General features: G+C 40.0%; 4 protein-coding genes across 5 annotated transcripts; 2 read left to right on the forward strand and 2 right to left on the reverse strand.

Annotated features, from left to right (window-relative positions):
* LOC140951447 (ras-related protein Rab-10-like) lies at positions 1 to 26,368 on the reverse strand. Of its 2 annotated transcripts, XM_073400695.1 has the most exons (6): positions 26,095 to 26,368; positions 22,102 to 22,162; positions 19,777 to 19,837; positions 8,139 to 8,216; positions 882 to 971; positions 1 to 291 (listed from the first exon to the last, which is right to left on the reverse strand). In XM_073400695.1, exons 1-6 carry the CDS (start codon positions 26,231 to 26,233, stop codon positions 109 to 111), a joined length of 612 nt encoding a protein of 203 aa, XP_073256796.1. In that variant the 5' UTR covers positions 26,234 to 26,368; the 3' UTR covers positions 1 to 108. The 2 variants fall into 2 exon arrangements, 1 of the variants encoding a protein (XP_073256796.1); XR_012167287.1 differs by lacking the exons at positions 1 to 291; positions 8,139 to 8,216; positions 19,777 to 19,837; positions 22,102 to 22,162; positions 26,095 to 26,368 and adding an exon at positions 2,670 to 2,800 and having other exon boundaries at positions 484 to 971.
* On the forward strand, positions 4,279 to 7,127 carry LOC140952781 (uncharacterized). Its single transcript, XM_073402225.1, has 2 exons — positions 4,279 to 5,337; positions 6,107 to 7,127. The coding sequence occupies exons 1-2, from the start codon at positions 4,377 to 4,379 to the stop codon at positions 6,385 to 6,387; spliced, it is 1,242 nt and encodes a 413-aa protein (XP_073258326.1). The 5' UTR covers positions 4,279 to 4,376; the 3' UTR covers positions 6,388 to 7,127.
* LOC140951445 (uncharacterized) lies at positions 9,623 to 12,766 on the forward strand. The gene is made up of 2 exons (XM_073400693.1): positions 9,623 to 10,681; positions 11,332 to 12,766. Exons 1-2 carry the CDS (start codon positions 9,721 to 9,723, stop codon positions 11,610 to 11,612), a joined length of 1,242 nt encoding a protein of 413 aa, XP_073256794.1. The 5' UTR covers positions 9,623 to 9,720; the 3' UTR covers positions 11,613 to 12,766.
* On the reverse strand, positions 13,424 to 19,483 carry LOC140952297 (ras-related protein Rab-10-like; the record flags this gene model as incomplete). The annotated part of the gene is made up of 3 exons (XM_073401721.1): positions 13,424 to 13,802; positions 15,276 to 15,368; positions 19,400 to 19,483. Coding segments are annotated over 3 exons (360 nt in total), but the record flags the coding sequence as incomplete, so codon positions are not given.
* Positions 26,369 to 27,079: the final 711 nt, after the last annotated feature.

A 27,079-nucleotide genomic window follows, 5' to 3' on the forward strand; every position in this document is an offset into this window, starting at 1 on the left:
AAGTTACGGTATAATTTTCTTTGTTTTTTCTTTATGAATTATCAATACTTGTGTATCCTTATGCAGTCTATTACAGTTTTAATCAAAAACAGCTGACTCTGAGTGTTTTTAATAGCACCTCCCTTTTTTCTCTTCGGTATCACAGACGTGAATGTTTTGAGAAGTTTTCTCATTGTCCGTGGACAGTTTCTTCTCTAGCATTTTTTCAGCTAGGTTGTATAAGACTTCCTTGATGTTGATATTCTCTTCGGCACTTACTTCAAAGAACTGGGCACCGTGCTCTTTGGTCAACTAAAGCAGAAAAGGAAGCAAAGAAAAAAACAGCTATTAAAACTTTTCTCTACATTTTCATTACTATATATTGTGGTAAGTTATTTAGGTTTCTACGAATGGCATCAGCTTATTATCCCAACATCACAACTGACATGGGCACCCACAGGTAAGTACAATAAGGGTTAACAAAGACATGGCAATTTCCAGGCCCCAGTTGCTTTAAAATTTGGATATAGCGCTATCCAGTGGATAAGTATTAAAGGGAAACCAACTGCGTTATCCGCTGGTTAGAGATTTAGCCGGTGGATAGCGTTACCCACCTTTTGAATAACTGGGGCCAGGACTGGAAAAGAAACAAGGGGAATGTGCCTGAGATTCATAAAATGCAGCGAAGAAGTAAATGTGTTGAAACAACTTGATTGCTGGTCCTGTTCTCAACAAGGGCAAGCAATGATTATGATGATGATGATGGTATTTACCTGTAACCAGGTTTCACTCTACCCTTTTTTCCTCCAGAAAGCCCAAGATTAGCATTTAGGGGACCACAGATTTGTTGCATCTGATTTGGTGGACTTACTGTGAAGTGTCTTACACTTCAGTCAACTCACCTGCTCCCCGTTTTCCTTGCTGACAATTCTTCTATCTTCCATATGACATTTGCTACCAAGGATCATCTTTTCTACATCTTCATTTGCATGCTAAAATAGAGTAGGGAAAAAGAATTAACCCTTTGAGTCCCAATAGTGACCAACATTAATTTTCTCCTAACAATATCCATAAGTTGCCAAGAGAAAAGGTTATGAGAGTTAATAAAACTGTCACTAAAGAGAAAATGCTTTGATCTGTTATCAAACTCTCCCAACTAATTCTTTAAGGAAATGTATAGAGATCAGTTTGGAGAATTTGTAAGTGGATATCGGGGCTTAAAGGGTTAAAGGGTGATCCTGAAGACTTTCTCTGTCCCATAAAAACAATTGTGTGCTTGATAGAATAAATAAAATTTGCAACACTTAGGTTTTATTACGTTCGACGTTAGGACAACGCAACTCCCTATGTGGTACTTGGGTATCCTGTGGTACTAAGGGGTGACCTTGTGATGTCGTACGTACGGAGGTATTTGAGTTCGGCGAGGGAATAAAATTTGCAGCTGTTTTCGAACTGGGTTTTATCGCTGAGCTGGCGATTCTGTCCGTCCTTTCTCTGTGTCACTTCATGCTTTTCGAAGCGGCATGTTGAAATTTTTACAAAATAAAGCTTTCTAGGATCTACCTCTCATCTATCAGGATCTGATAATTGACCATACTCGAAGGTGGATAAAGACATTTCTCACATGATTTTGAAATATACAGTTTGAAAGTAAAGATAAGAAAACTAGTGAGGTTGTTATCACCAGAGAGATATTCATAGTGATTGCAAGCTGAGATTCTATAATGTCCCAGCGTCTACAAGCGAAAATTGTACGGCAAGCAAAGCTCCGGGTTACACTCTATTATAGAAAGATCTTCAAATGCAACCAAACGTCAAGAACGCCCACAGGACCGAAGCAACCCTGAAAGACGATGGCTCTCACAGAGACCAGTTTTGGCCAAGTCTTATATTTTGTACTTTGTGGAGCTGAGAGTTGTCAAGAAGAACACTGGAGACCTATGTGGCAGTGTGCGTGTTTCGGTTGTGACGATCTAATTTATATGACAAGACCGTCAAAAGAAGAAAGAATTGAGATCTGTTGTAAAAGAAGTATTTTGAAGCTGGAAGGAGACCTAGATTTCATCAGTGATGGCAAGCTATCAAACATTGACGGTGAGCTATATCAAGCTTGAGATGTTTGTGCAGTATTGTTAAGTCCTATGTTATAAAATCTACCTATTGTAGCCCTTATTAATTTATTGCTTTAATTACTTAACTCATTTATGTAGCCGTATGCACATAGTACATGAGTCTTCCGACCCACATTTTTAGAGTTTACGATTACTTAAGATGACCATGGGATAGTTAGACGATTGACAAAATTCAGGTGGTACGAAAAGATAAAATGCTTAGAAAAACGAGCATTATTGATAACTTTCCCCCATTTTGGCGAAAAAACGAGTAATTGTTCCTGTAGATTCGGCTGAGATCGTTGTTTGCAAATTGCTCCGCGGAAGTGTCTTTAATTTGATACTCTTTAAGGGAACCCCAAATCAGTTTTCCCCTTTTTTTCCATCAAATTCTTAGAGTCTAGACATATTATTTCCCTCGTATGTTGGGAATAGGATAATGAAATTTGTGATATTTCTTGTACTACTTACAATGGAATGAAACAAAAAAATGAAACAAGAATGAAAACTCTTATGGATTGCCAAGGTTACGATTGCCAAGGTTATGGATTGCCAAGGTTACGAGAGCCTTAACTGTACCTCTTCTATGTTCCGTAGCCACTTTAAAATGTTTTCAAATGTCTTCTCCTGGGTTATATCGTATACAAGTATAATGCCCTGCAAAATTCAAAAACATTTTTTTAAATGGTGACTGATGCTGAATTGAAAGGGTACTAGAGCGGTTTTCACTTGACTGTCGAAAGTAATTGAGGAATTGGTTTGGTTTTGGTTTTACTACGCCCTTTGGTTGGCTAGTGTATTTACTTTGGTTTTGGTTTTACGACAGTCAAGTGAAAACCGCTCTAAATTAATATGTTTTAAGTAAGTTACGGTAAGACTGATGTTCTTTTTATTCTAACTTTTGAGTTTTGAATGATTCTATAGGGTATGGTGTTTCTTGGAACAAAACAAAACTGAATATCTCACAAAATAAATAATTCCACTAACCATCGCTCCTCTATAATATTCCGTTGTTATTTCATCGAAGCGTTCTCGGCCAGCTGTATCCCTACAACAACAACAACACTGCCTTCTCAACACGGGGCAAATAAGATTTTCAGAAAAAAAAAGGACTGAAACATAGGCAGCAAGAAGGACGTTTTGGTGGTGATGTACTAATTGCCACCAAAGGATGTAATAAGGCTTCCCCGAGGGAAGACGTCGCCTGTAAATCTGAATTATTGTTTATCGATGTATGAACTACGAATTACAGGAAAATAACTATCGGAGTATTTTACCGTCCGCCCAATAGTAACCTAAAAGTTTTGCAAGAACACCAAAATTCCTTTCAGTAACATCACCACAGACATGATATTAATCAGAGATTTTAATTTAAATGAATTTGACTGGGCCAACGGAATCGATCACTAACTGGTGCTCGGAGCAACATACACTACTCTTGCACATATATAATTCAGGACAACTTCTTAGTAGACGAACCTACGAGGGATCAAAACATACTGGACCTTGTTTTAACTACTAACGTTGACTTGTTGATGGACAATGTTGTGGTAGGTGAACCCTTTTCTGATCACAATTCCATGTATCACCTTCACCCTAAAGAGTGCGCCTTACATGTCTGAAAAAAAAGGTGGGAAGAGGCAATTTTGAGGGGTTTTCGAGCCTGTAAGAGTGTTTTATCGGGCTTCTGATGAAAGATCGTAGTTAAACAAACCGTTTCCCAGCTTTTAGGAGTGCGGTTTTGAACGTGTTTGAAGAATTCGCTCGAAACGGATAAAATACACCAGAAATTGTGGCATCTTTCGAAGGATAACATAACTTTAAACAAGACTCACGTCTGAAAACAGTTAAGGGAAGCAACGAGCTCGAGAGGGACGTTTTGTTATACTACTACATGAGAAATGTCTGCAATTTGATTGGCTTAGAGCAATGATATTTCCGCTTAATTTGAAATACCTACATGTGAAAATTACAAATCTTTTGTGGGTAGTTTTTCGAACTCCCGATAACTCGAACTTTTTTCGATTTGCCTTGAAGGTTCGAGTTATCGGCAGTCAACCGTAACCACATCACAACATGACAAGAGCACATTGCGTCACTGTGAAACCTTAACGCCAACCTGACCAAACCACATAAGAACGTTAACGTTGTGGCTTCCCATACACATGATGACAAGGCAGAATGATAGTTAGTCAAGCGAGTCGTCGATATCGTTGTACGCCGACACATAGCACCGCTCTCGGTGGTTAAAGATTGCTGATCGCAATCAGTTCTCAAGCAAAAACAATGGGAAATTCTAAAAACAAACCGATCGCGATGGATGATGAAAAAATTGAAAAATCTAAGGCCAACGAAACTGTCGTTCGATACAGTACGACCGCCGATGGATTGAACATGAAGTTTGTCTCTCTCGCCAGCCACAAAATGGTTCCATCCAAGTTCAAAGATTGCTTTAAGAAAGACCCAAAGCAGGCTAAACAGTTAGCCATAGAGTATAAAGCAGAAAAGGCTTTGTCCATCATCACAGACGGCAGAAAAGAGCACGAAACAAGCGCTCCGCGGCCCACAAAAATTGTTTCAGCATTGGGTTCAGAAGAGGAAGTTTATTCAGTCGGTGCTGACTGTGGTATGTTTGCAGCCGTTTGTACAGCCTATTCTCATCACTATAGGCTTAGGACATCGCCAGATGATTGGTGGTTCTGTGTTATCAAGAGGGTTGCCTGTGCTATTGATCAAAACTCGTCGAAAGCCTCAGTGCGCAACTTGTTTGTCGATCATGAAGGAAAGAAAACAATCGAAGTAGAGGTTGACGATCCCACCATCTACACCGTGGATTACAACTTTCTGTTCGATCAAATAACAAAACAGTTAAAAGAAAACTTAAAAGTGCCCGAGTTTGTTGATGGAGTCACCGCAGATTTTGGAACCACCTCAGCTGTACAGAAGATCGTCTCGCAGATTACGCTGATGTATTCTGTTAACCAATATTTCGACTGTGGAATGGTGACCATGTGTGGAATACCAGCGGTGGAGATGCTTGGCAGTGAAGAAGACTGGATGAAATTGAGTTCTAAGCTGAAAGTTTTAAGAACACTCTTAGAACCTATAGAGAATGATCTTGGCCTTCGATCAAAATGGTGGGATCTGGTTCAGAAAGTGTTCTGGAATCTGCAAACCACCTATCAGGGACACCCAGATGAAGATTGGTGGAGTCATATTATGAGCTATAAAGAAGCTCATCAGTCGGGTATGTATTGTTCTATCAATTTATACGATTGTAATACAAAAGGCAAAAAAAAACTACCGAAGGTGTTAAAAGTATCAAAACCACATGAAAAGCTTACATAACGCTAAGGAAGCAAGAATTTATGTTGGCTACGAAACTGGTAGAGAATTGTCCGTAGACTTGCCAAACGCTGATGCGCCTGTAAACGGCTTGTTTGACACAAAAAGGATTGACCGTTTTCATTATTGTAGTCTTTTTATGCACAAATGATATATACTACTGGTTCAACTAGGGATTGACAGGTGTTTACCAAAACATATCACAGCTCAGTAAGCTGATCACAAGCAGTAGTTTCTAGAACGTCGAAAAGGTTCTTTAATGGAAATTCATCATTATCTTGGAAGAACGTTCTTTATGAAGAGTTCGTATAATCACAGTCAGCACGAGTAGACCGAGTAGGCTATCCAAAGCTCTTTTATTTGAGATTGTAAGTCAGGTTTAATGAAGTCTGTCCTAGTTTACAGTCAACTCTTGCCTTGCATACACCCCGCTACAACGGACCGTCCCGATAATAGGGACAGCAGCGAAATCCCCGGCAAAAACAAATTTCAGACTTTTGGCCTAAATAAACTCTCATTATTACGGACTCTCGCTTATGAGGACACTAACTTGAGGTCTCCGCAGTGTCCGCAATATGAGGGAGTTGACTGTACTTCGTCTAATCTAGGGAGTACATATTCACGAAATTAAGCAAACAAAAATAATTTACCGACTTTGTTTTGTTTCTCAGGAACTCCCGCTGGCGGTATCAAAGGATGGATCACAGATTTCTTAGAGGGACCGCGATATGTAAGGGCACTGTGGGGGCCTGGTGACTTCACAAGTGGCGTAGTGGCCGTTCCTTTCACTATCAAGGACCGGCGTTCTGGTGTCCAGGATACTGCGGCATTGGTGGCAGGAATGCTGGGCTTCACTGTTCACAGGATACCCAACTGTGATAAGGTGTCTGTACAGCCATTCCAAGGATGGTCTCTGATGTTGTCCGATGATTCGCCTTTTTGCAAATTCTGAACAAACCAGTGACATTGGCTTTATAAATTAGTTAAGAAATAATACGTAACTGCAAGGAAAGTTAAAACTGTTTCAGTACTATAAAATAACGCATTTAGAATTTTTTTCATTCAAATTTGGGCTCGATATTTTTTTTAAAAACGTAGCTAGTGAAAATTGCAGCCATTTAAGTGAAAGCCGCGCAAGCCAAAATGCAGGTTTCTTGATCGCGAAAAAAGCCCCAAAATCACACTATACAGAAAAAAAAATAAAATAAAATAAAAAGAAAGCAAAGAGAAATGAAGGTGAAAAACGTAATAGTCCCTGTCTTAGTTTTTTTGTTTTCTGTTGTTGTTTTTGCTTTGTTTTTTGTTTGTTTGTTTGTTTTTTTTGATTGCCTATACTTTGGAGAAGGTTTTCACCACAGTTGGCCAACAATGATTCGCACTTTTTGGGTGGAAAAGTCAGACTGGAATTCCTAAAATTCGGCCTTTGAAAATCAGTAGTCATTTGACCAAAACTGCGGCCGAATCACGAGATTATTTTAGTCTGAAAAGCCCGACAGGATAGGAAATATCAGGTGATAAGAAGAGAAGAAGTAGAAGAGAGAAAAAGGAAAACAAAAAATCAGTGTGTACTCTTTGTTTTTATATTGTCTACTTTGAGGATAGCGTTATCAACGAAAAAATCTGCTTGAGCGAAAAAATTAAGCTGAGAATGCTTGCGTCATTTAAACTACTTGCAGGCATCTCCTCTTTCCTTTGAAAGGCTCCCCGTTTTCCTTGACATTTCTTACATGATTTTGAAATATACAGTTTGAAAGTAAAGATAAGAAAACTAGTGAGGTTGTTATCACCAGAGAGATATTCATAGTGATTGCAAGCTGAGATTCTATAATGTCCCAGCGTCTACAAGCGAAAATTGTACTGCAAGCAAAGCTCCGGGTTACACTCTATTTTAGAAAGATCTTCAAATGCAACCAAACGTCAAGAGCGCCCACAGGACCGGAGCAACTCTGAAAGACGATGGCTCTCACAGAGACCAGTTTTGGTCAAGTCTTATATTTTGTACTTCTGGAGCTGAGAGTTATCAAGAAGAACACTGGAGACCTATGTGGCAGTGTGCGTGTTTCGGTTGAGACGATCTATTTTATATGACAAGACCGTCAAAAGAAGAAAGAATTGAGATCTGTTGTAAAAGAAGTATTTTGAAACTGGAAGAAGACCTAGATTTCATCAGTGATGGCAAGCTATCAAACATTGACGGTGAGCTATATCAAGCTTGAGATGTTTGTGCAATATTGTTAAGTCCTTTGTTATAAAATCGTCTATTGTAGCCCTTATTATTGATTTAACTTAACTCATTTATGTAGCCGTATGCACATAGTACATGAGTCTTCCGACTCACATTTTTAAACGAGTTTACAATTACTAAAGATGATCATGGGATTGTTTATAGTCGATTGACAAAATTCAGGTGGTACGAAAAGATAAAATGCTTAGAAAAACAAGCATTATTGATAACTTTCCCCCATTTTGGCGAAAAAAACGATTAATTTTTCCTGTAGATTCGACTGAGATCATTGTTTGCAAATTGCTCCGCGGAAGTGTCTTAGAGTTTAGTTATATTATTTCTCTCGTATGTTGGGAATAGGAAAATGAAATTTGTGGTATTTCTTGTACTACTTATACAATGGAATGAAACAAAAAAATGAAACGAGAATGAAAACTCTTATGGATTGCCAAGCAAGGTTATGAGAGCCTTAACTGTACCTCTTCTATGTTCCGTAGCCACTTTGAAATGTTTTCAAACGTCTTCTCCTGGGTTATATCGTATATAAGTATAATGCCCTTCAAAAATCAAAAACATGTTTTTAAATGATGACTGATGCTGAATTGAAAGGGTATTAAAAAAAATATGTTTTAAGTAAGTTACGGTGAGACTGATGTTCTTTTTATTCCAACTTCTGAGTTTTGAATGATTCTATAAAGTAAGGTGTTTCTTGGAGCAAAAGAAACTGAATATCTCACAAAGTAAATAATTCCACTAACCATCGCTCCTCTATAATATTCCGTTGTTATTTCATCGAAGCGTTCTAGGCCAGCTGTATCCCTACAACAACACTACCTTCTCAACACGGGGCAAAGAAGGTTTTCAGAAAAAAAACTGGACTGAAACATAGGCAGCAAGGAGGACGTTTTGGTGGTGGTGTACTACTAATTGCCACCAAAGGATGTAATAAAGCTTCCCCGAGGGAAGACGTCGCCTGTAAATCTGAATTATTGTTTATCGATGTATGAACTACGAATTACAGGAAAATAACTATCGGAGTATTTTACCGGCCGCCCAATAGTAACCAAAAAGTTTTGCAAGAACTCCAAAATTCCTCTCAGTAACATCACCACAGATATGATATTAATCAGAGATTTTAATTTAAATGAATTTGACTGGGCCAACGGAATCGATCACTAACTGGTGCTCGGAGCAACATACACTACTCTCGCACATATATAATTCAGGACAACTTCTTGCATGTAGTGGACGAACCTACGAGGGATCAAAACATACTGGACCTTGTTTTAACTACTAACGTTGACTTGTTGATGGACAATGTTGTGGTAGGTGAACCCTTTTCTGATCACAATTCCATGTATCACCTTCACCCTAAAGAGTGCGCCTTACATGTCTGAAAAAAAAGGTGGGAAGAGGCAATTTTGAGGGGTTTTCGAGCCTGTAAGAGTGTTTTATCGGGCTTCTGATGAAAGATCGTAGTTAAACAAACCGTTTCCCAGCTTTTAGGAGTGCGGTTTTGAACGTGTTTGAAGAATTCGCTCGAAACGGATAAAATACACCAGAAATTGTGGCATCTTTCGAAGGATAACATAACTTTAAACAAGACTCACGTCTGAAAACAGTTAAGGGAAGCAACGAGCTCGAGAGGGACGTTTTGTTATACTACTACATGAGAAATGTCTGCAATTTGATTGGCTTAGAGCAATGATATTTCCGCTTAATTTGAAATACCTACATGTGAAAATTACAAATCTTTTGTGGGTAGTTTTTCGAACTCCCGATAACTCGAACTTTTTTCGATTTGCCTTGAAGGTTCGAGTTATCGGCAGTCCACCGTAACCACATCACAACATGACAAGAGCACATTGCGTCACTGTGAAACCTCAACGCCAAACTGACCAAACCACATAAGAACGTTAACGTTGTGGCTTCCCATACACATGATGACAAGGCAGAATGATAGTTAGTCAAGCGAGTCGTCGATATCGTTGTACGCCGACACATAGCACCGCTCTCGGTGGTTAAAGATTGCCGATTGAAATCAGTTCTCAAGCAAAAACAATGGGAAATTCTAACAACAAACCGACCGCGATGGATGATGAAAAAATTGAAAAATCTAAGGCCAACGAAACTGTCGTTCGATACAGTACGACCGCCGATGGATTGAACATGAAGTTTGTCTCTCTCGCCAGCCACAAAATGGTTCCATCCAAGTTCAAAGATTGCTTTAAGAAAGACGGAAAGCAGGCTAAACAGTTAGCCAAAAAGTATGCAGCGAAAAAGGCTTTCTCCATCATCGCAGACGGCAGAAAAGAGCACGAAACAAGCGCTCCGCGGCCCACAAAAATTGTTTCAGCATTGGGTTCAGAAGAGGAAGTTTATTCAGTCGGTGCTGACTGTGGTATGTTTGCAGCCGTTTGTACAGCCTATTCTCATCACTATAGGCTTAGGACATCGCCAGATGATTGGTGGTTCTGTGTTATCAAGAGGGTTGCCTGTGCTATTGATCAAAACTCGTCGAAAGCCTCAGTGCGCAACTTGTTTGTCGATCATGAAGGAAAGAAAACAATCGAAGTAGAGGTTGACGATCCCACCATCTACACCGTGGATTACAACTTTCTGTTCGATCAAATAACAAAACAGTTAAAGGAAAACTTAAAAGTGCCCGAGTTTGTTGATGGAGTCACCGCAGATTTTGGAACCACCTCAGCTGTACAGAAGATCGTCTCGCAGATTACGCTGATGTATTCTGTTAACCAATATTTCGACTGTGGAAGAGTGACCATGTGTGGAATACCAGCGGTGGAGATGCTTGGCAGTGAAGAAGACTGGATGAAATTGAGTTCTAAGCTGAAAGTTTTAAGAACACTCTTAGAACCTATAGAGAATGATCTTGGCCTTCGATCAAAATGGTGGGATCTGGTTCAGAAAGTGTTCTGGAATCTGCAAACCACCTATCAGGGACACCCAGATGAAGATTGGTGGAGTCATATTATGAGCTATAAAGAAGCTTATCAGTCGGGTATGTATTGTTCAATCAATTTATACGATTGTAATACAAAAGGCAAAAAAAAAAACTACCGAAGTTGTTAAAAGTATCAAAACCACATGAAAAGCTTACATAACGCTAAGGAAGCAAGAATTTATGCTGGCTACGAAACTGGTAGAGAATTGTCCGTAGACTTGCCAAACGCTGATGCGCCTGTAAACGGCTTGTTTTACACAAAAAGGATTGACCGTTTTCATCATTGTAGTCCTTTTATGCACAAATGATATATAGTACTGGTTCAACTAGGGATTGACAGGTGTTTACCAAAACATATCACAGTCAGCGCGAGTAGGCTATCCAAAGCTCTTTTATTTGAGATTGTAAGTCAGGTTTAATGAAGTCTGTCCTAGTTTACAGTCAACTCTTGCCTTGCATACACCCCGCTACAACGGACCGTCCCGATAATAGGGACAGCAGCGAAATCCCCGGCAAAAACAAATTTCAGACTTTTGGCCTCAATAAACTCTCATTATTACGGACTCTCGCTTATGAGGACACTAACTTGAGGTCCCCACAGTGTCCGCAATATGAGGGAGTTGACTGTACTTCGTCTGATCTAGGTAGTACATATTCACAAAATTAAGCAAACAAAAATAATTTACCAATTTTGTTTTGTTTCTCAGGAACTCCCGCTGGCGGTATCAAAGGATGGATCACAGATTTCTTGGAGGGACCACGATATGCAAGGGCACTGTGGGGGCCTGGTGACTTTACAAGTGGCGTAGTGGCCGTTCCTTTCACTATCAAGGACCGGCGTTCTCGTGTCCAGGATACTGCGGCATTGGTGGCAGGAATGCTGGGCTTTACTGTTCATAGGATACCCGACTGTGATGAGGTGTCTGTACAACCATTCCAAGGATGGTCTCTTATGTTGTCCGACGACTCGCCTTTTTGCAAATTCTGAACAAACTACTGACATTGGCTTTATAAATTAGTTTAGAAATAATACTTAACTGCAAGGAAAGTTAAAACTGTTTCAGTACTATAAAATAACGCATTTAGAATTTTTTTTCATTCAAATGTGGGCTCGATATTTTTTTTAGAAACGTAGCTAGTGAAAATAGCAGCCATTTAAGTGAAAGCTGCGCGAGCCAAAATGCACGTTTCTTGAGCGCGAAAAAAGCCCTAAAATCACACTACACAGAAAAAAAAGGAAAAGAAAATAGATAGAAAGCAAAGAGAAACGAAGGTGAAAAACGTTATAGTCCCTGTCTTGGTTTTTTTGTTTTCTGTTTTTGTTTTTGCTTTGTTTTTTTCTTTGTTTGTTTTTTCATTGCCGATACTTTGGAGACAGTTTTCGCCACAGTTGCCCAACAATGATTCGCACTTTTTTGGTGGAAAAGTCAGACTGGAATTCCTAAAATTCGGCCTTTGAAAATCAGTAGTCATTTGACCAAACTGAGGCCAAATCACGAGATTATTTTAGGCCGAAAAGCCCGACAGGATAGGAAATATCGAGTGATGAGAAGAGAAGAAGCAGAAGAGAGAAAAAGGAAAACAAAAAATCAGTGTTGCACTCTTTGTTTTTATATTGTCTACTTTGAGGATAGTGTTTCAACGAAAAAATCTGCTTGAGCGAAAAAATTTAAACTACTTGCAGGCATCTCCTCTTTCCATTGAAAACTTTTGAAAGTTTTTGTGGCACGTGCTGTTTATGACAAGTACACTCAGCTTAAATAATATTAATATTTACAACAATTAGTTAATAGCGGCTAGAGCAGTCAAGAAGTAGGGAGAAACACTCGACTACATTAAGTTGCGAGTTTGCCCGTACAATTCTTTCATGCTCTAGCCGTTTCCTGCGTGCTTTGCAACTTAATCAACAAACAGAACAGAGCACAGACAGTCAAGGTTTCTTTATTTGTTAAACTTTTCGTATTACTCATTGCTTTCCGAATTAACGGGTCATTAAAGTTAGTAATTATCGCGAGAGCTTTTCATAACAGAGATTAAGTCACAGTTCAACTGGGGTATCACAATGCTGGTCGTAAATACAGCTGGTCGCTTACTAAAAACTGAATTCGCACTGTTTCAAACTTCATCGATCTTATTATTCAATTTCATTTAATTTATCAAATGTTGGAGAAATTTTCCGGTCTTGAATTCGAATAAAACATATCTAAATTTAGAAAAAGAAAAAGAGAATTTTTGTGTTTTGTTCACTTACTCCATTAAGCGGGCGCGTGAAGTTAGCAAGTTTCATGCTACAGTCGTGCAAAGACGGCTACGAAATGTACAAAAAAGTGTGATGGACGTGCAAAACAACCTCTTGTTTTTTTGCCTTTTTTTGTAGCTGTCGCCGTTGTCGTTGCTAAAGCTCCCTATTGTTCTTGATCCAGATATTAGGGAGCTTTAGCAACGACGACGGCGACGGCAACCAGAACGTCAAAAAAGCAAAAGGCTTATTACGCAAAACAACAACTTTGAACGTGCATCAGGCTTTTTAGTACATTTCTTTACCGTCCTTGCACAACTACGACGTGAAAATGCCGATAGCATGTTTTATGGAGAACATAAACAAGCGACCACGAATCTCTTTTTCTCTCTCTAAACTTGAGTGCGGTCCTCAAGAAATCAGCTCCAGGGAAATTCGCCTACACTTGCCATTTTCAGCAAATTGGAATAAACGCGACAAAGATTGAAAAAACGAGAATTAATTTTAAAACTGACGTTTTCGCTGCCGCTGCCGTCGTCGATGCTAAAGCTCCCTATTTTACGACCATGGTAACGTCGGTAAGGTGACGTCAGCCTTTGCAAAAAGCACATTATCTTATGGTATCATTAAGATCCGATATTCAAACTAACGTTACGGTATGATTTTCTTTGTTTTTTCATTATGAATTATGAATACTTGTGCATTCTTATGCAGTCTATTACAGTTTTAATTAAAAACAGCTGACTCTGAGTGTTTTTAAAAACACCTCCCTTTTTTCTCTTCGGTATCACTGACGCGTATGTTTTGAGAAGTTTCCTCATTGTCCGTGGACAGTTTCTTCTCAAGTATTTTTTCAGCAAGGTTGTATAAGGCTTCCTCGATGTTGATGTTCTTTTCGGCACTTACTTCAAAGAACCGGGCGCCGTGCTCTATGGCCCGCTAAAGCAAAGAAGGAAGAAAAAAACAGGTATCAAAACTTTTCTCCACATTTTTATTGCTATTAAATTATGGTTATTTCGGCTTTTAAGAATGACATCCACTTGTCTTCCCAACATCACAATAACATGGGCACCCACAAGTAAGTACAATAAGGATGAATAAATACATGGAAAAAAAACAGAAGGAAAAGGAACAATGAAGGGGAATGTACCTGAGATTCAGAAACTGCAGCAAGAAAGTAAATGTGTCGAAACAACTTGACTGGTGGTCAGATTGCCTTTCAGTTCGGTAAAACGGGCAACAAAAAACGCGCAACTCGTTTTGCAACAATGATGCAAAACGGTAGCCTTAATTTCTCCCGATTGCTTCGAGTCGTTTTCTCCTCTCAGCAACGTAATAACGACTGGAAGTAATGGGATGAAATTCAGGCTAGCAAAACTGGAGTGGAAAAGCGTTTTGCGCGTTTTACCACCCACGTCCAAACCTGTTAACAACCTGATTTGTTACAAAATAGGTTTGATGTGGGAGGTATTAAAAACGCGCAAAGTCGCATTGAACTCGTTTTGCTGCAATGTTGCAAGACAAGTGAAATGTTTTTTTTTTCTTTTTTTTTTTCTTTTTTTGCGCTTTTTACCATACATTTAGGGTACCAAATATTATATAGTTGCATCTGATTGGTGGACATAGGGCCTCTTCATATGAGCCAAGTTGACCGGCTGGCCCGGTTTCCGAGATTTCGCCTTACCTATAAATCAATCCTTTGTTAAGTCTTCGATGTGTTCATATTAGAGGGCGGGCTGGCTCGGTTCCCGAGATCTCGGTAAGCGGGCTGGAAATCTTGCCATATGAACACTTCTGCCCGGTTACCAGGATGAAAGCGGGATGAATTCTGGCGGTCTGGATGGTATCGTCTTGAATTGCCTGCTGTATTTTGCCATCATAAGCATCCCATTTAACTGCAGTGATACAGTTTTAAGAGTTGCCGAAGCTATGATAGGCGCGAAAGTTATAATTTTTGTGATTCTCCATGTTTCAGCTTTGTTTCTCGAATTTGGCGCCAGAACTCGTCATCAGGATCTTTGGCCTTTTTTCATCTCGGATACCGGGCTGAAATTTCTCATATAAACCAAAAGGCGAAATTCGTCCAGCGGTAAGAGGGCCAGCCCCAGTGTCGGATCCGGGGAGGGCGGCCACAAAGCCCGGTCAACCGGGCTCACGTGAAGAGGCCCTTAACCTTTTAAGTCCCAATATCAACATACAAATTCTCCAAACTGATCTCCATACATTTCCTTTAAGAATCAGTTGAGAGAATTTAATAACAGATCAAGGTATTTTCTCTTTGGTGGTCATTTGTTAATTCTCATAACTGTATCTCTTGACAATTACTGGATATTGTTAGGAGAAAATTGATGTTGGTCACTATCGGGACTTAAAGGGTTAATGTGAAATGTCTTACACTTCAATTAAACCTACCTGCTCTCCGCGTTCCCGGCTGACAACTCTTTTATTATCCATATGACAATTGTTACCAAGGATCATCTTTTCTTTTATACCTTCACTTGCGTGCTGAAATAGAATGGCAAAAGGGTATAAAGAAATAAAGGGTGAAAGGGTGAAGACATTCTCTGCCCATAAAAAACACTAGTGTTCTAAAAAGGATAAATAAAATTTGCAACGCTTAGTTTTCTTTACGTTCGACATTAGGAGAACGCAACTCCTTATGTGGTACTTGGGTGTCCAGTGGTACTAAGGGGTGACCTTGTGATGTCGTACGTACGGAGTTGTTTGAATTCGGCGAGGGAATAAAACTTGCAGCTGTTTTCGTACTGCAGTGGGTTTTATCGCTGAGCTGGCCATTCTCAGATTCTGTCCGTCCTTTCTCCTGGCTGTGTTATTTCATGCTTTTGGCCTTCGTCTTTATCTTTTTACAAAATAAAGCTTTATAGGATCTACCTCTCGTCTATCAGGATCTACAATTTACCATACTCGAGGGTGAATACAGACATTTCATACATGATTTTACAATACAGTTTGACAGTAAAGCTAGGAAAACTCGAGAAAATGTTATGATTATTACCAGACAGGGACCGCGGAGACCATTTTTAAGTGGTAGGGCTAAAAAATCTTGCCAATACAAAGAAACATTAAGTTCAGTGTTTCGCCATTTATCTTGCATTTGCGTAGACTACTAGCAGTCTTTCTTTTCTCTTGGTCCGTCGAGCAAAACGCCCAAGACACGCTCACAGGCGCGTGCACTCCCCCTTGAAATCTGAAGAAAAAGAGAGACTGCTCGCAGTCTAGCATTTGCGCGCCATCTTATTTACAGCCTCAACAAATATAACATAAACGTCGTCACGTGTTATAGCATCCAGTATAGCCAATATGTTGAATAAACCTTCCTAAAATTGCTACTTTAAAGTTGTCAGCAGTGCCGAAATTTCTCTTGCAGTCCTCGTTGCTGGAAACAAACTCCTGTGCGACATCAGCTATAGAGACACTGTCTGTTCTCAGCTTGTAACCATTCAACGTTACTACTAGGTTGCTAAACCTCTCATCACCTATCCTGGATTGACGCCACATCTTCAGACGCCGTACGTACGGATGAAAATGAACCCTCGCCAGCAGCGCTGGTAATAGGATTTACAGCAAGCAGCTTACAGATAGTTTAACTGACTTCCTGAATTAGCTTCTTTTCTGGCTCTGGAAACTTTAACACCGCCAACAGGATTTCGTCAAAACATGATATCTTCTCTTTCTTCCATAGTACTTAGTTGCCTAGGTAGCGCCCCTGTATCGCAAAATCTTCAATTCCCTGTATTATGCTTCGGCTTCAAGAAACTGAACTCTGCCTCATAGTAGTCACCATTAGCTATAGCAGCTTTAAGCAAGAGGGTCTCCATCTGGGCTTAAGAGCTGAAGCTTTCCTGATTAATGCGCTGATAGATAGCGTTGACGATAAGATCAATAGCCTCATAATAGGCCCGTACAAAGTGATCTTTAGCAGTTTGGGGGTAGCTTGGTGCACCAGCACCAACCGTCTGTCTGGCCGGAGTGTGTCGTTTTCTTGGAAGCGTTGGTTCTCCAAGCAGGCCTTCACTCTTGCGGGCAACATTAGCATAGAAATGGTCGAAGCTTTGATCAATGCGAATTTTCGTGAGCGTCTCCTTTGTTAGATCTGCCAGGCGTTGTCCACTGACAGCAGCCATCTTAGTACCCTGAAGATCCTTAGATAGATTATCGGTGTGGCAATAAAGGTACTCTCCAAGATGCAAAGCAGAGAAAAAAGTCAAATCACTCCATTTGGGCCTTACATCTTATTATCCTTGCAGGCACATCGGGTTGTAATCGTTCTGACAAGCAAACATCCCACTCTTCCATAGGGCAAAGTCCAATAATTGCACGGAAATTTTTTCCATGTCAACTGGAGTTCTATGAAATAAATCCCAGCAATAGAAGTGGTAGGGCTATAACCCTACCAGCCCCTCCCCCTCCGCGGTCCCTGCCAGAGAGACATTCTACGGATTACAATCTGAGATTTTATAATGTCCCAGCGTCCACAGGCGAGAATTGTATTGTGGAGCTCCGTGATACGCTGTATGATAGAAAGATCTTCAAATGCAACCAAACTTCGAGAAGGCCCACAAGACCAGAGCAACTGAAGACGATGGCTCTCCCAGACCAGTTTTGGCCAAGTTTTTTATACCTTCCGGAGTGGAGATAGCCTCCCCGCAGACGTCCTTTGGGGTTCGTTCGTTACGCATTCATTTCTCCCCCACGGACGGTCCTTGGGGGAGAAATGAATGCGTGACGAACGAACCCTAAAGAAGTCTGCGGGGAGGATAGAGTTGAGATTAATCAAGAAGACTGGAGACCTATGTGACCGTGTGCGTGTTTCGGAGGCGATCCAATATATATAGGAAGACCGTCAAAAAAAGAAACAATTGAGATCTGATGTAAAAGAAGCAGCGTATTTGAAAACGGAAAAAGACCTAGATTTCATCGTGGCAAGCTATCATACATTGACGGTGAGCTATATCAAGCTTGAGATGTTTGAGCAGTAAATCTACAGTAACATTTTTAATCTGACTCATTTACTTCTAATGTTTGATATGCTATAGCTTTATGCAAATGGTTCGTGAGTCTTCTGATCCCGATTTTAAAATTACCATTACTAAGAGCGATCATCTCCGACATGGGATTTTTAGACGATTGACGAAATTAACGGGTTGTATGGTGTTGTCAAACCTCAATTTTCAGCAATTCACTTAAGTACAAGAAGCCTCAGCATTACGGAAAAATTTGCAATCTTGCTGACGTTCTTACTAGATTATGTGATGATGATGATGATCTATCAGGTTCTGCGAGCGATCTTGAAAGTTTACTATATGAAATTAGTAATCATGCCAGCTGGCTACGACGGAATCGTCGGCATGCAGTAATGAGGTGACTTTAAATTTACTCTCCTAAGGCTTAGGTCAAACGTCGAACTTTTCATGAGACGAACCAAACCTAGTCGGTTAAGGCCTGGTTCAGACGCCGTACTTTTCATGTGCCGAACTTAACTAAATAAGTTCGACTTTGGAGCGACACTGGCGCGACATCTGATTCAGACGGCGTACCGTGTGTCGAACCTAACTTAAGTTCGACAAAAGTTCGACAGACTCTGTCGAACTTAACGCTTTTGCCGCACCAAACTAAAACTGCCGTACCAAATTGATTCAGACGCCACTCTTTTGCCGTACTTAATTCATCAGTTATGTTCGGCACATGAGTGGAGCGGCGTCTGAACTGGGCCTAAGTTCATGAAACGTTCGACGTCTGGTTCAGTTAAGTTCGTCTGAATGAGTCCAACAGGCAACACATTCTATCTGTCTTCTCCAGACGGATAGAACGTCTGAAGATCGTCTCTGGGACAAACGGTCGATCTTCACATGCGACTAACAGGGGCACCCAACGACAATTTTCGGAAAGTATCTGTTCGGAAGACGATTTGAGATCTAGAATTTTCGGAGCATTTGTTGTAAAATGTCCTTGCTTGCCTGCCTCTCCTAGGATTTCGAACATCTAAAAAAATGGTATAATTGCCCATTTTTAACGCATTTTTACCCTTAAAAGGTCACCTAGAATTTTCGGGAGCCTCTTTTCTGGCTGAAAGTTTCGAAAAGGTAAGTTCTGATGCCCATAATTTTCGGATCACTAGAATTTCAGCTAGGAAATTCGAACAGATGAAAAATTTTTAGGGGATAAAAATATGCCCATATCTACCGTTTAAATACTAAAATACGTTTAACAAGGCTTTGTTTAAGTGGTTTTGAACGGTAACCCTGGACTAACTAAAAAAATAATATTTTTAAAAAAAATTGTATGACAAGATATATTAAGCCTTGTTCGGGAACAAATTTATTGAAATTACTTTTTGGTCTGATTCAGTTGATTGGTTCAAAGCGTCTTAAGTTCGACGTCTGACCCAACAGACGACTTAACTTAGGTTAGGTCGACCTAAATTATATTATAAATCGTCTCATGAAAAGTTCGACGTTTGGCCTAAGAATGAAACCCTATTTGGATTGCCAAGGTTACGAGAGCCTTAACTGTACCTCTTCAATGTTCCATAGCCACTTTAAAACGTTGTCAAAGGTCTCCTCTTGGGTTATATCATATACAACCACAAAACCCTGTAAAAATCAGAAATATATTTTAAAACATTGGTTGAATTAAGACTGCTGCTGAATTGAAACGGTATCAAATTGATACGTGTTAGATAAGTCAAGATAAGATGTTATCTTTATTCTAACTTCTAAGCTTTACTTTAAAATGATTCTTGGTAAGGTGTTTACGAATTATCCTTCCAATATGTACTCCTTAAACGTTCCTTTTGAATGCTACTTTTTGTTTTTATAATTTGACAGGTAAGACTCGCTTCTCTTGGAAGAAAAGAAGCTGAATATCTCAAAAAGTTAGCGCTTTAACTTACCACCGCTCCTCTAAAATCTGACGTTGTTATTGTGCGAAAGCGTTCTTGGCCGGCTGTATCCCTACAAGAGCAACAACACTTTGTCTTTAATAAAAAAGGGATCCTATTTGCGTCGAAAAATAAGACGCAAACTTATAACATGTGCCGTAATGGACGACACATTTTGTCCAAAATAAGACACGTCTTGAGATTTGCTCTCCTTGTTAATAGCCTGAGATCATGCCCTCTCACTATTATCCTTCTATATAAAAAAAAAAACGTCTGATCACAGGTTACTAAACAATTTTAAAAACGAGATTTACCAAGTCATCGAGTGGCAATGCTATTACTTATGGGGCCTAAGCAAAGTAGAACTGATACTTATCAACGCTCATTTTTCATACGCGCGTGCCGCTCTTGAAATGTTCTGCACCCTGAGTTACGCACAAATCACATTTCTCTGGCTTCTATTAAACGTTTACTACTCCAATAGTACAATAAGGCTCTAGATCCATACGACGCTGATGACATCAGATCGTGGAGAACAATCTGTCCCAGGTGCAATATAGCGAGGACTCCCTTGCACCTTCTGTCGTGCTGCTTTTAGCAATTACAACTTCCGCCTTTGTATTTTTTTGTCTATTAGTAGCTTTAGTCATCAGTTATACATTTTATATTATCTTTTTATCTTTTTTTTTTTTTTAACGTGGAATCCTCTGTAATTGACTGGGCTATAGCGGTCTCCCTGCCTAATAATATTATGTACATAAACATTGTTTTTCTAGTTGGACGAAGCTAAATAGCTACTACTACTAGGCTATATGTTATAGCCCACTTATAGCGAAAAGCGCCGGATTTTTGGCGGCAAAAAAGGATTAAAGTCATTCTTTAAGTTGTTTTGTCTCGATATTTTTGACCAACTACTTGGATTTTACTAAAACAATTATTCCTCTCGCCCTCATAGCCTCTGAGTCAATAGCCCATGAGGCCGAGTGACTCAGAGCCCATTTGGGCTTTTGGAATAATTGTTAATTAGCTCTCCAATTTCGCCATCCAAAGTACATATGAGCTAATCGATGTCAGTAATGAAAGCTGTGGTTAGTATTTTTACAACGGGTGATAAAAGGCCAATCGAAAGGCCCGCCCCTCCACAAGGCGTGACACTAGGAGTATCGGATACTTTCAACATTCAAGAAAAAAGTTATGGGTTTCTTGGCCTAAACGAGCAAGCCAGGAACTTCGGTCCAACAACTGTTAAGCCTCGCCAAAATCAGCGGCAAAACAGAAAATTATTCTTTATCGACCCAGCGACAGCTAGATCGGGAACTACCCCTGTTGCTTGATAGTGAAAGCCAGCTGAACAGTAAGTACCCTTAAACTTTTATTGAATTCTTTACTAAGATACCGGGTGGCATGAAGTTTTTGTGAGAGTTTTATCTTGCGGATCGCAAAATAAAACTCCCGTAGAAACGTGCTTGCGAGAACTAATTTTTTCCATAGTGAAAATATGATTTTCTTGTTGGGGACTTACATTTGCGATTTTCAGGAGGTCGTGTGCTATGAAACAAAACGCAGAGATGTCACTGTTTATAAAACACGTTGCCGATGAACGACAATTCCCTGTTTTTCTCTGACGCTACGGTAGACATTGCCTACACTATCTAAAAGTCCGTTTTCACCTGGTTGCTCGCTTTTTAGTACTTGTGAGAGGTTGACTTGTAGCAAGTCCAGACATTGCCATACCTAGCCCCTGTACGGCGTCTTCCAAGGCACTTCTCGGTCAAGGCATTTCGGTGGTGTATTTACTAGCTCAGACCACGTGACCCGAAACGCATTGGCCGCGCAGAATAATGAGGCCTAGGGACAAGGCAGCGGGTTCTTCGCTATTGTAAATAGTAACTGGACCCTAGAATTTTGTTATTTTTAGTTTTTAGTGTCACTCTGTCGTTAATTCCAAGCTTTAATAGTATGCTCCAACTAATAATACAGCAGGTGTTAAAATAATAACTTATTTCTTCCCGAGATTCCCAGTTAGCAGAGGCCTCTCTTCCTGGTATTCGGCGGGCTTTCCCCCCTCCCCTCCCTCCAACCGCCGCCCGCCGACGAATATCAGGGAAAAGAGGCCTCTTGCTAGCATACAGGGAAATATCGAGGTGGTTTTGCATTAAAAGTATAAAGGATAAATGCTTATTACTATTCAACTGTTTATAACATAAGAAATTACTTTTTAACCTTTGTTAACTGTAACGGAAAAATATGTACCGTTAGAGGAAGCGGTAAAAGAGCCACAACTTAGGCCAGCAACCAAAAAAGCCAGTGCTAAAAGGTCACTTGAAACTAGCATACCACAACTGCAACTTTATCTTCTTTCCTTGAATCTCAATTGTTCTTATCTTAAAGTCTATACCTAAAGAGAAAAAAAAACAAGAAATGACGTATACTGTACGCGAAAACTGGAGCTATGAAAATGTCTGAGAACCGTTTGAATTCTCGCACTCCGAAGCACGGGAGTCCAATACCTCAAGTAGTTTAAGACCTGGGACTAAGGGGTTTACCTGTGGAAAATGATTTATTGGCTATAACTTCGGCATTGATGATGGTGCTGAATCAAAATTTGGCACACATAAAGAACTCATCATCCTTAACATTTCAAAGTATAAATATTGTGGTAATCAGTCACGTGATATGTCACGTGACCATTTCGCTAAAAATTGTAAATTATTGACCGATTGGTGGCCGGTTTAAAAAAAGAAATCGAGCTATTACGTTTTTCTTATGCATATTAAATATTTCTAACACTTCACGTGTGGAATGACCCTCCATTGCACTTCAAGGAAAAATAATGAGGAAAAACATCATTTTAAATGCCCAAATTTAATCTTGAATTTTTCAAGACTTTAATTTTAAACCTCAGCTGAATTCATTCCAAACGTAGAAAGTTAGGTATGCTTACCCTCTTTCAGAAATACTAATTTGTTTGTTCAAACAAAGTAAATTCGCCACCAATTCGCCAATTTTTTTCATTTTCCATTTTTGGTCACGTGACAATAATTATTCGTTAAGGCACGAGAAAACCGCAAGATTTACTTTTGGAGAAAAATTCATTTTGTTCTAGGTCTCCTAGCGAAAGATATTGCTAACCATTCATAGGCTCCGAATACACGGTTTCCTCCAAAATACGATGAAAGCACTTTTAAGGCTATCTAGAGTACTTTTAGATATCTAGAAATGCATTTAAGGCGGCGCTACAAAATTTTTATCTGTTCGGTCATCCTAGGGGAACTTAGGGCGCTTTCCATTTGTCAGAACTGACCGGCCAGACCATTCCCGTCGCAATGAAAATTTCCCTTTTAATCAAAACTCTCCAGCCAGATCAGTCAAATCCTGAATAGTATGCACGAAGGAGAACGTTTTTCAGTAAAAACTCTTTGAAAAGGCCTATTTCATTTTCAACTGACTGGTCGGGCAATGGTCCGGAAATTTTAGGAGTAATCTAACGTTTTACGAAAGTGAGAATTTTTCTGATTGCTCTCTCTATCGCAATCGCCCTGTCTATCATTAGAACTTTCTGCCACCCTAATTGACCCATAAAACCTTATTTTTAATATATAGAGGATATTATATGGCCGCGCGGAGATACGAAATTTCTCTTCGAGTGTTGAAAAATATTTCACGAGTGAGCGCAGCGAACGAGTGAAATATTTTCAACACGAGACTTTCTTTCTTACGCGACTTTCTTGTTGCGTTCGGGTCGTTCGATCTTAAAGTACCTATCAAAGGTTTTGCGACGTTGTTGTTAACTTGCAGTTTGTTGCTAAAGTTAGAGCGGAAGTTTTTCGAGATATCTTGAGATAAGCTCAAGTTGTTTAGTTTATGAGAAAGAAAGAAATCCTATTTTTGACTCGCGCGGGGTTTGTCTCTTTGACCTGTAAGATAAGGGAGACGAAACTGTAGCCAAAAAAGTCATAAGATCGATTATTTGTGGGTGTACTCTTTTTAACTTTTAGGAACGGCAAGTTAATGTTTCGCGAGGGATATATTTCCATTGGCTTTTAGGAAAGTGAGTGAAACGGGAAATAGAGTTTTGGCATTTTTATACCAACTGTTTTTTTTTTATAGGAGTATATATATTCAGGGTGCAAAGAAAATCATTTTTACTGCTTGCCATTCGGGCAAGCTGAAGCTAGCGTTTACTAGCCCAGACGTCATTTCAACTAGCCCCAAAAGCTTTTTGACTAGCAGAATGGATTTCACAGTTCTTCTGTTATTCAAATTCCTCAAAAAACCTCACTTGCCCGTCGGGCAAGTTAAAAACAGAATTCACTAGCCCGATAGCAAAATCCACTAGCCCCGGGCTATCGGACAGTACTTTCTTTGCACGCTGATATTTAGCAATACAAATTTGGAAATGTCAGTTCTTATTGAAAGGGAAGAGAGTTCATATCGTGTTTACATGCGTTACTCTGACATCAAAAAATGCTGTAACTCCACGAGACCAAAAGCCCCCTGCCTTAAAGTCCAGTCTTGACTGGACTTGTTACCGCGCTTCTGAGGTTGAATCACTCATTATCGAGAGGTTGTAGTTGTGGTTCGACCTCAACGTTGATGCAAACCTCACCGATAAGTGAGGTAAGTATTTTGCGAACACCATCGCGTCTCTGCGCTACGAACCCTCCCTTTTTGCATGACAGAGCATGGCAGACGGTATACTTCTCACCACAAACACGCTTGCTTGGTAAGTCGGACAGGGGCATTTTATACCTTAAACGCAGCGAGTCTCTGAGTTCTTGTTTATTCAGCACAAAGCCTTGATCGACGAGAGGCACTCCGGTAAGCCATGAGCTCGCACCCTTGTCTCTCGATTGGTTAACTGACCGCAGCAGATCCGAGGGTAGAGTGGAATCAATAATTTCCATTCTCAATTTCACCGACGCAGTTTTCAAGGCTTGATGTTGTCTTCTCAACTCCTCCGTGGAATTCTCGCCTCCCACCATGACCATGCTCTGTGTGGTAATAGAATCTACGTGCGGTGCTGTTATTGACGTAGAAGCAGCAAACTGCTGTGGAGCTTCAAACCGTAAGTCGGGTTCGCCTAGCCCTCCTTGAGCGGGTGTCAAGGTAAGGAGCTGACGCAGATCACTGGGGAGGGGCTCCGTTTGACCGAATATTGTTGGGAGAAGTAAGTCATCGATCGCCTCTTGGATAGGTTCAACGTAATCTTCAAACGACTCTATTGTACGCATGAAATAGGTACTCTTGGATTTGTAAACCTTCATGAAAACAGTGTAGGCTGCATGAGGCTGGCTCCTTGCTATCTCAGATAGATTAAGATTAACATAGATTATAGATTAACAGATTTGGATATACATATAGCCCGTCCCAGACCTTCTCTTTTCTCAGTTAGGGACCGTCGAGCGCGCGTAAGAACAGTATAAATCCGCATAAAAACTTTACTTTTTGAGGCTACGGTATTCCGAGAACCAGTTCGGTATGTCTTATTATCTATCATTATCGTTTTGTGGTCGCTACTATCGGAGGGTCGTTATTTTCGGGAGATTTGCCAACACCTGTGAAGTTTTATCGGTACTGTCGGGGGGACTCGTTACTTTCGGAGGGGGCAATGTCACGCAACAAGCATTTGAAGTTATTTAAAAGTATATCCCAAGCTTTGACACATTTTTGTAAGTTTGTTTATACTTATACTTATACTTATTGACTATCCTAGACTAGAGAGCAAATGTACTCTATATTTGGTAGCTGATGTTTGACCTGTTGAGGCAGGAGCCGCTCCTGCCCCAGGCTATGACATAATAGTCATTTAAAATGTATAGGATTTTGGAGGCAATAACTTTGCATATTTTGCGTTTGATAAAAGTGGGACGGCAAATATCAATGTACTGTATATTAAGAGCCCTTGGAAGATTTATAACACGTTTCAGTACGGATGGTGATAGCGATGACAAGCAAGTTGATATTAAAATTGGTAGTAGTGAGAATGTTGAAATTTTTTTAGCTCAATACCTATAAACATAGCTACAAATCTGAAAAATAACGGGTGCGTGACCCATTGCCAGTTTTCAGTCTCGACAAATAATAACAGAAAGCTTTATTCATTTATTTATTTATTTAAGATAAGCGTCTAGCATTGCATACAATTGCAACTTTGTGATCACATTAATTGTAAGATCTAAAATATCAGTTAACCGAACAATGACAGAACTTGGCCCTAAAATTGTTTCTCTCATATTGTCTGAATTCAGGTCTGAATTAATTCTGACATTTGCGGAAAACTAGGACTCACATATTCTTATGTTTTAAAACATCACTTGTCTTACCTACCCATGGTCGAAGTAAAAGTCGAATCAAACGCTTTGTCGGAGAAGCGAAATAAAATCTCGGTCTTTCCAACGCCTGAATCCCCTATAAGGAGTACCTTGAAGCGGTAGTCATAACTCTTCTTCGCCGCCATTGCTTCCATCTACAGTAAATTTGTCCCCGGTCTTACTCGATAAACGAGCCGAGTTTAGAATAAGTGGCATCTTACGACAGTCTCGTGATGTACGAGGCCTTTTTAAGGTAATCGAGGGTCGCATAGGGGTATTTCCGTGATGCGTTTTTCTAGCCTGCGTGGCAGGCGCAAAAAGGGGATGGGGGAGGGGGGAGGGAGAAAGGGAAAAGAGAAGGGAGCCTCCCCCTCTCCCCAATCCCCCTCCCCTTTTTCCCTTCCTCCCTATCCCCTATCCCCTACCCCTTTCGACGCCTGCTACGCAGGCTACGTTTTTTAGTGAATCCTAATAAATCATATCAAAAATAAATAATGAATTAATTATTAACAATAATTATAATAAATTCTTCCTGAAAAACATGTACTCGAATTACTAATCGATAATCGTGATTTCACTACTTATTTTTCTCGTGATTTTCAATTTCGAGACCTCTGGAAGATGAAAAAAGACTATGAAAACATCAAATGAGACAATTGTCGTAAAAATAACTAGACGTAAACAGCTCGGTCTTTATTGTAAATACATTAAAACACATTGTTTATGCATAGACCATGGGTAAAAGGAAACATGGGTTTCGACTAAATATAATGGTAGTAGGACTGTGTGGAGTCCAATTCGGTCTGCAATCATATGAGTGATGAGGAGGGTCCCATTTGTTTAATCACGAGTATGATTACAGGCCGGACTGGACTCCACTCAGTCCTGTTACCAATTAATCATAACTATCATAATAACAAAATTCTCAAATCTCATTGGCTATCAACTGTCCTGATTTTGGCACTAATAGGACAGTGTAATAGGACAGAACGCGTCATTAC

This window comes from Porites lutea, chromosome 11, assembly GCF_958299795.1.
Source record: "Porites lutea chromosome 11, jaPorLute2.1, whole genome shotgun sequence".
Lineage (NCBI taxonomy): Eukaryota > Metazoa > Cnidaria > Anthozoa > Scleractinia > Poritidae > Porites > Porites lutea.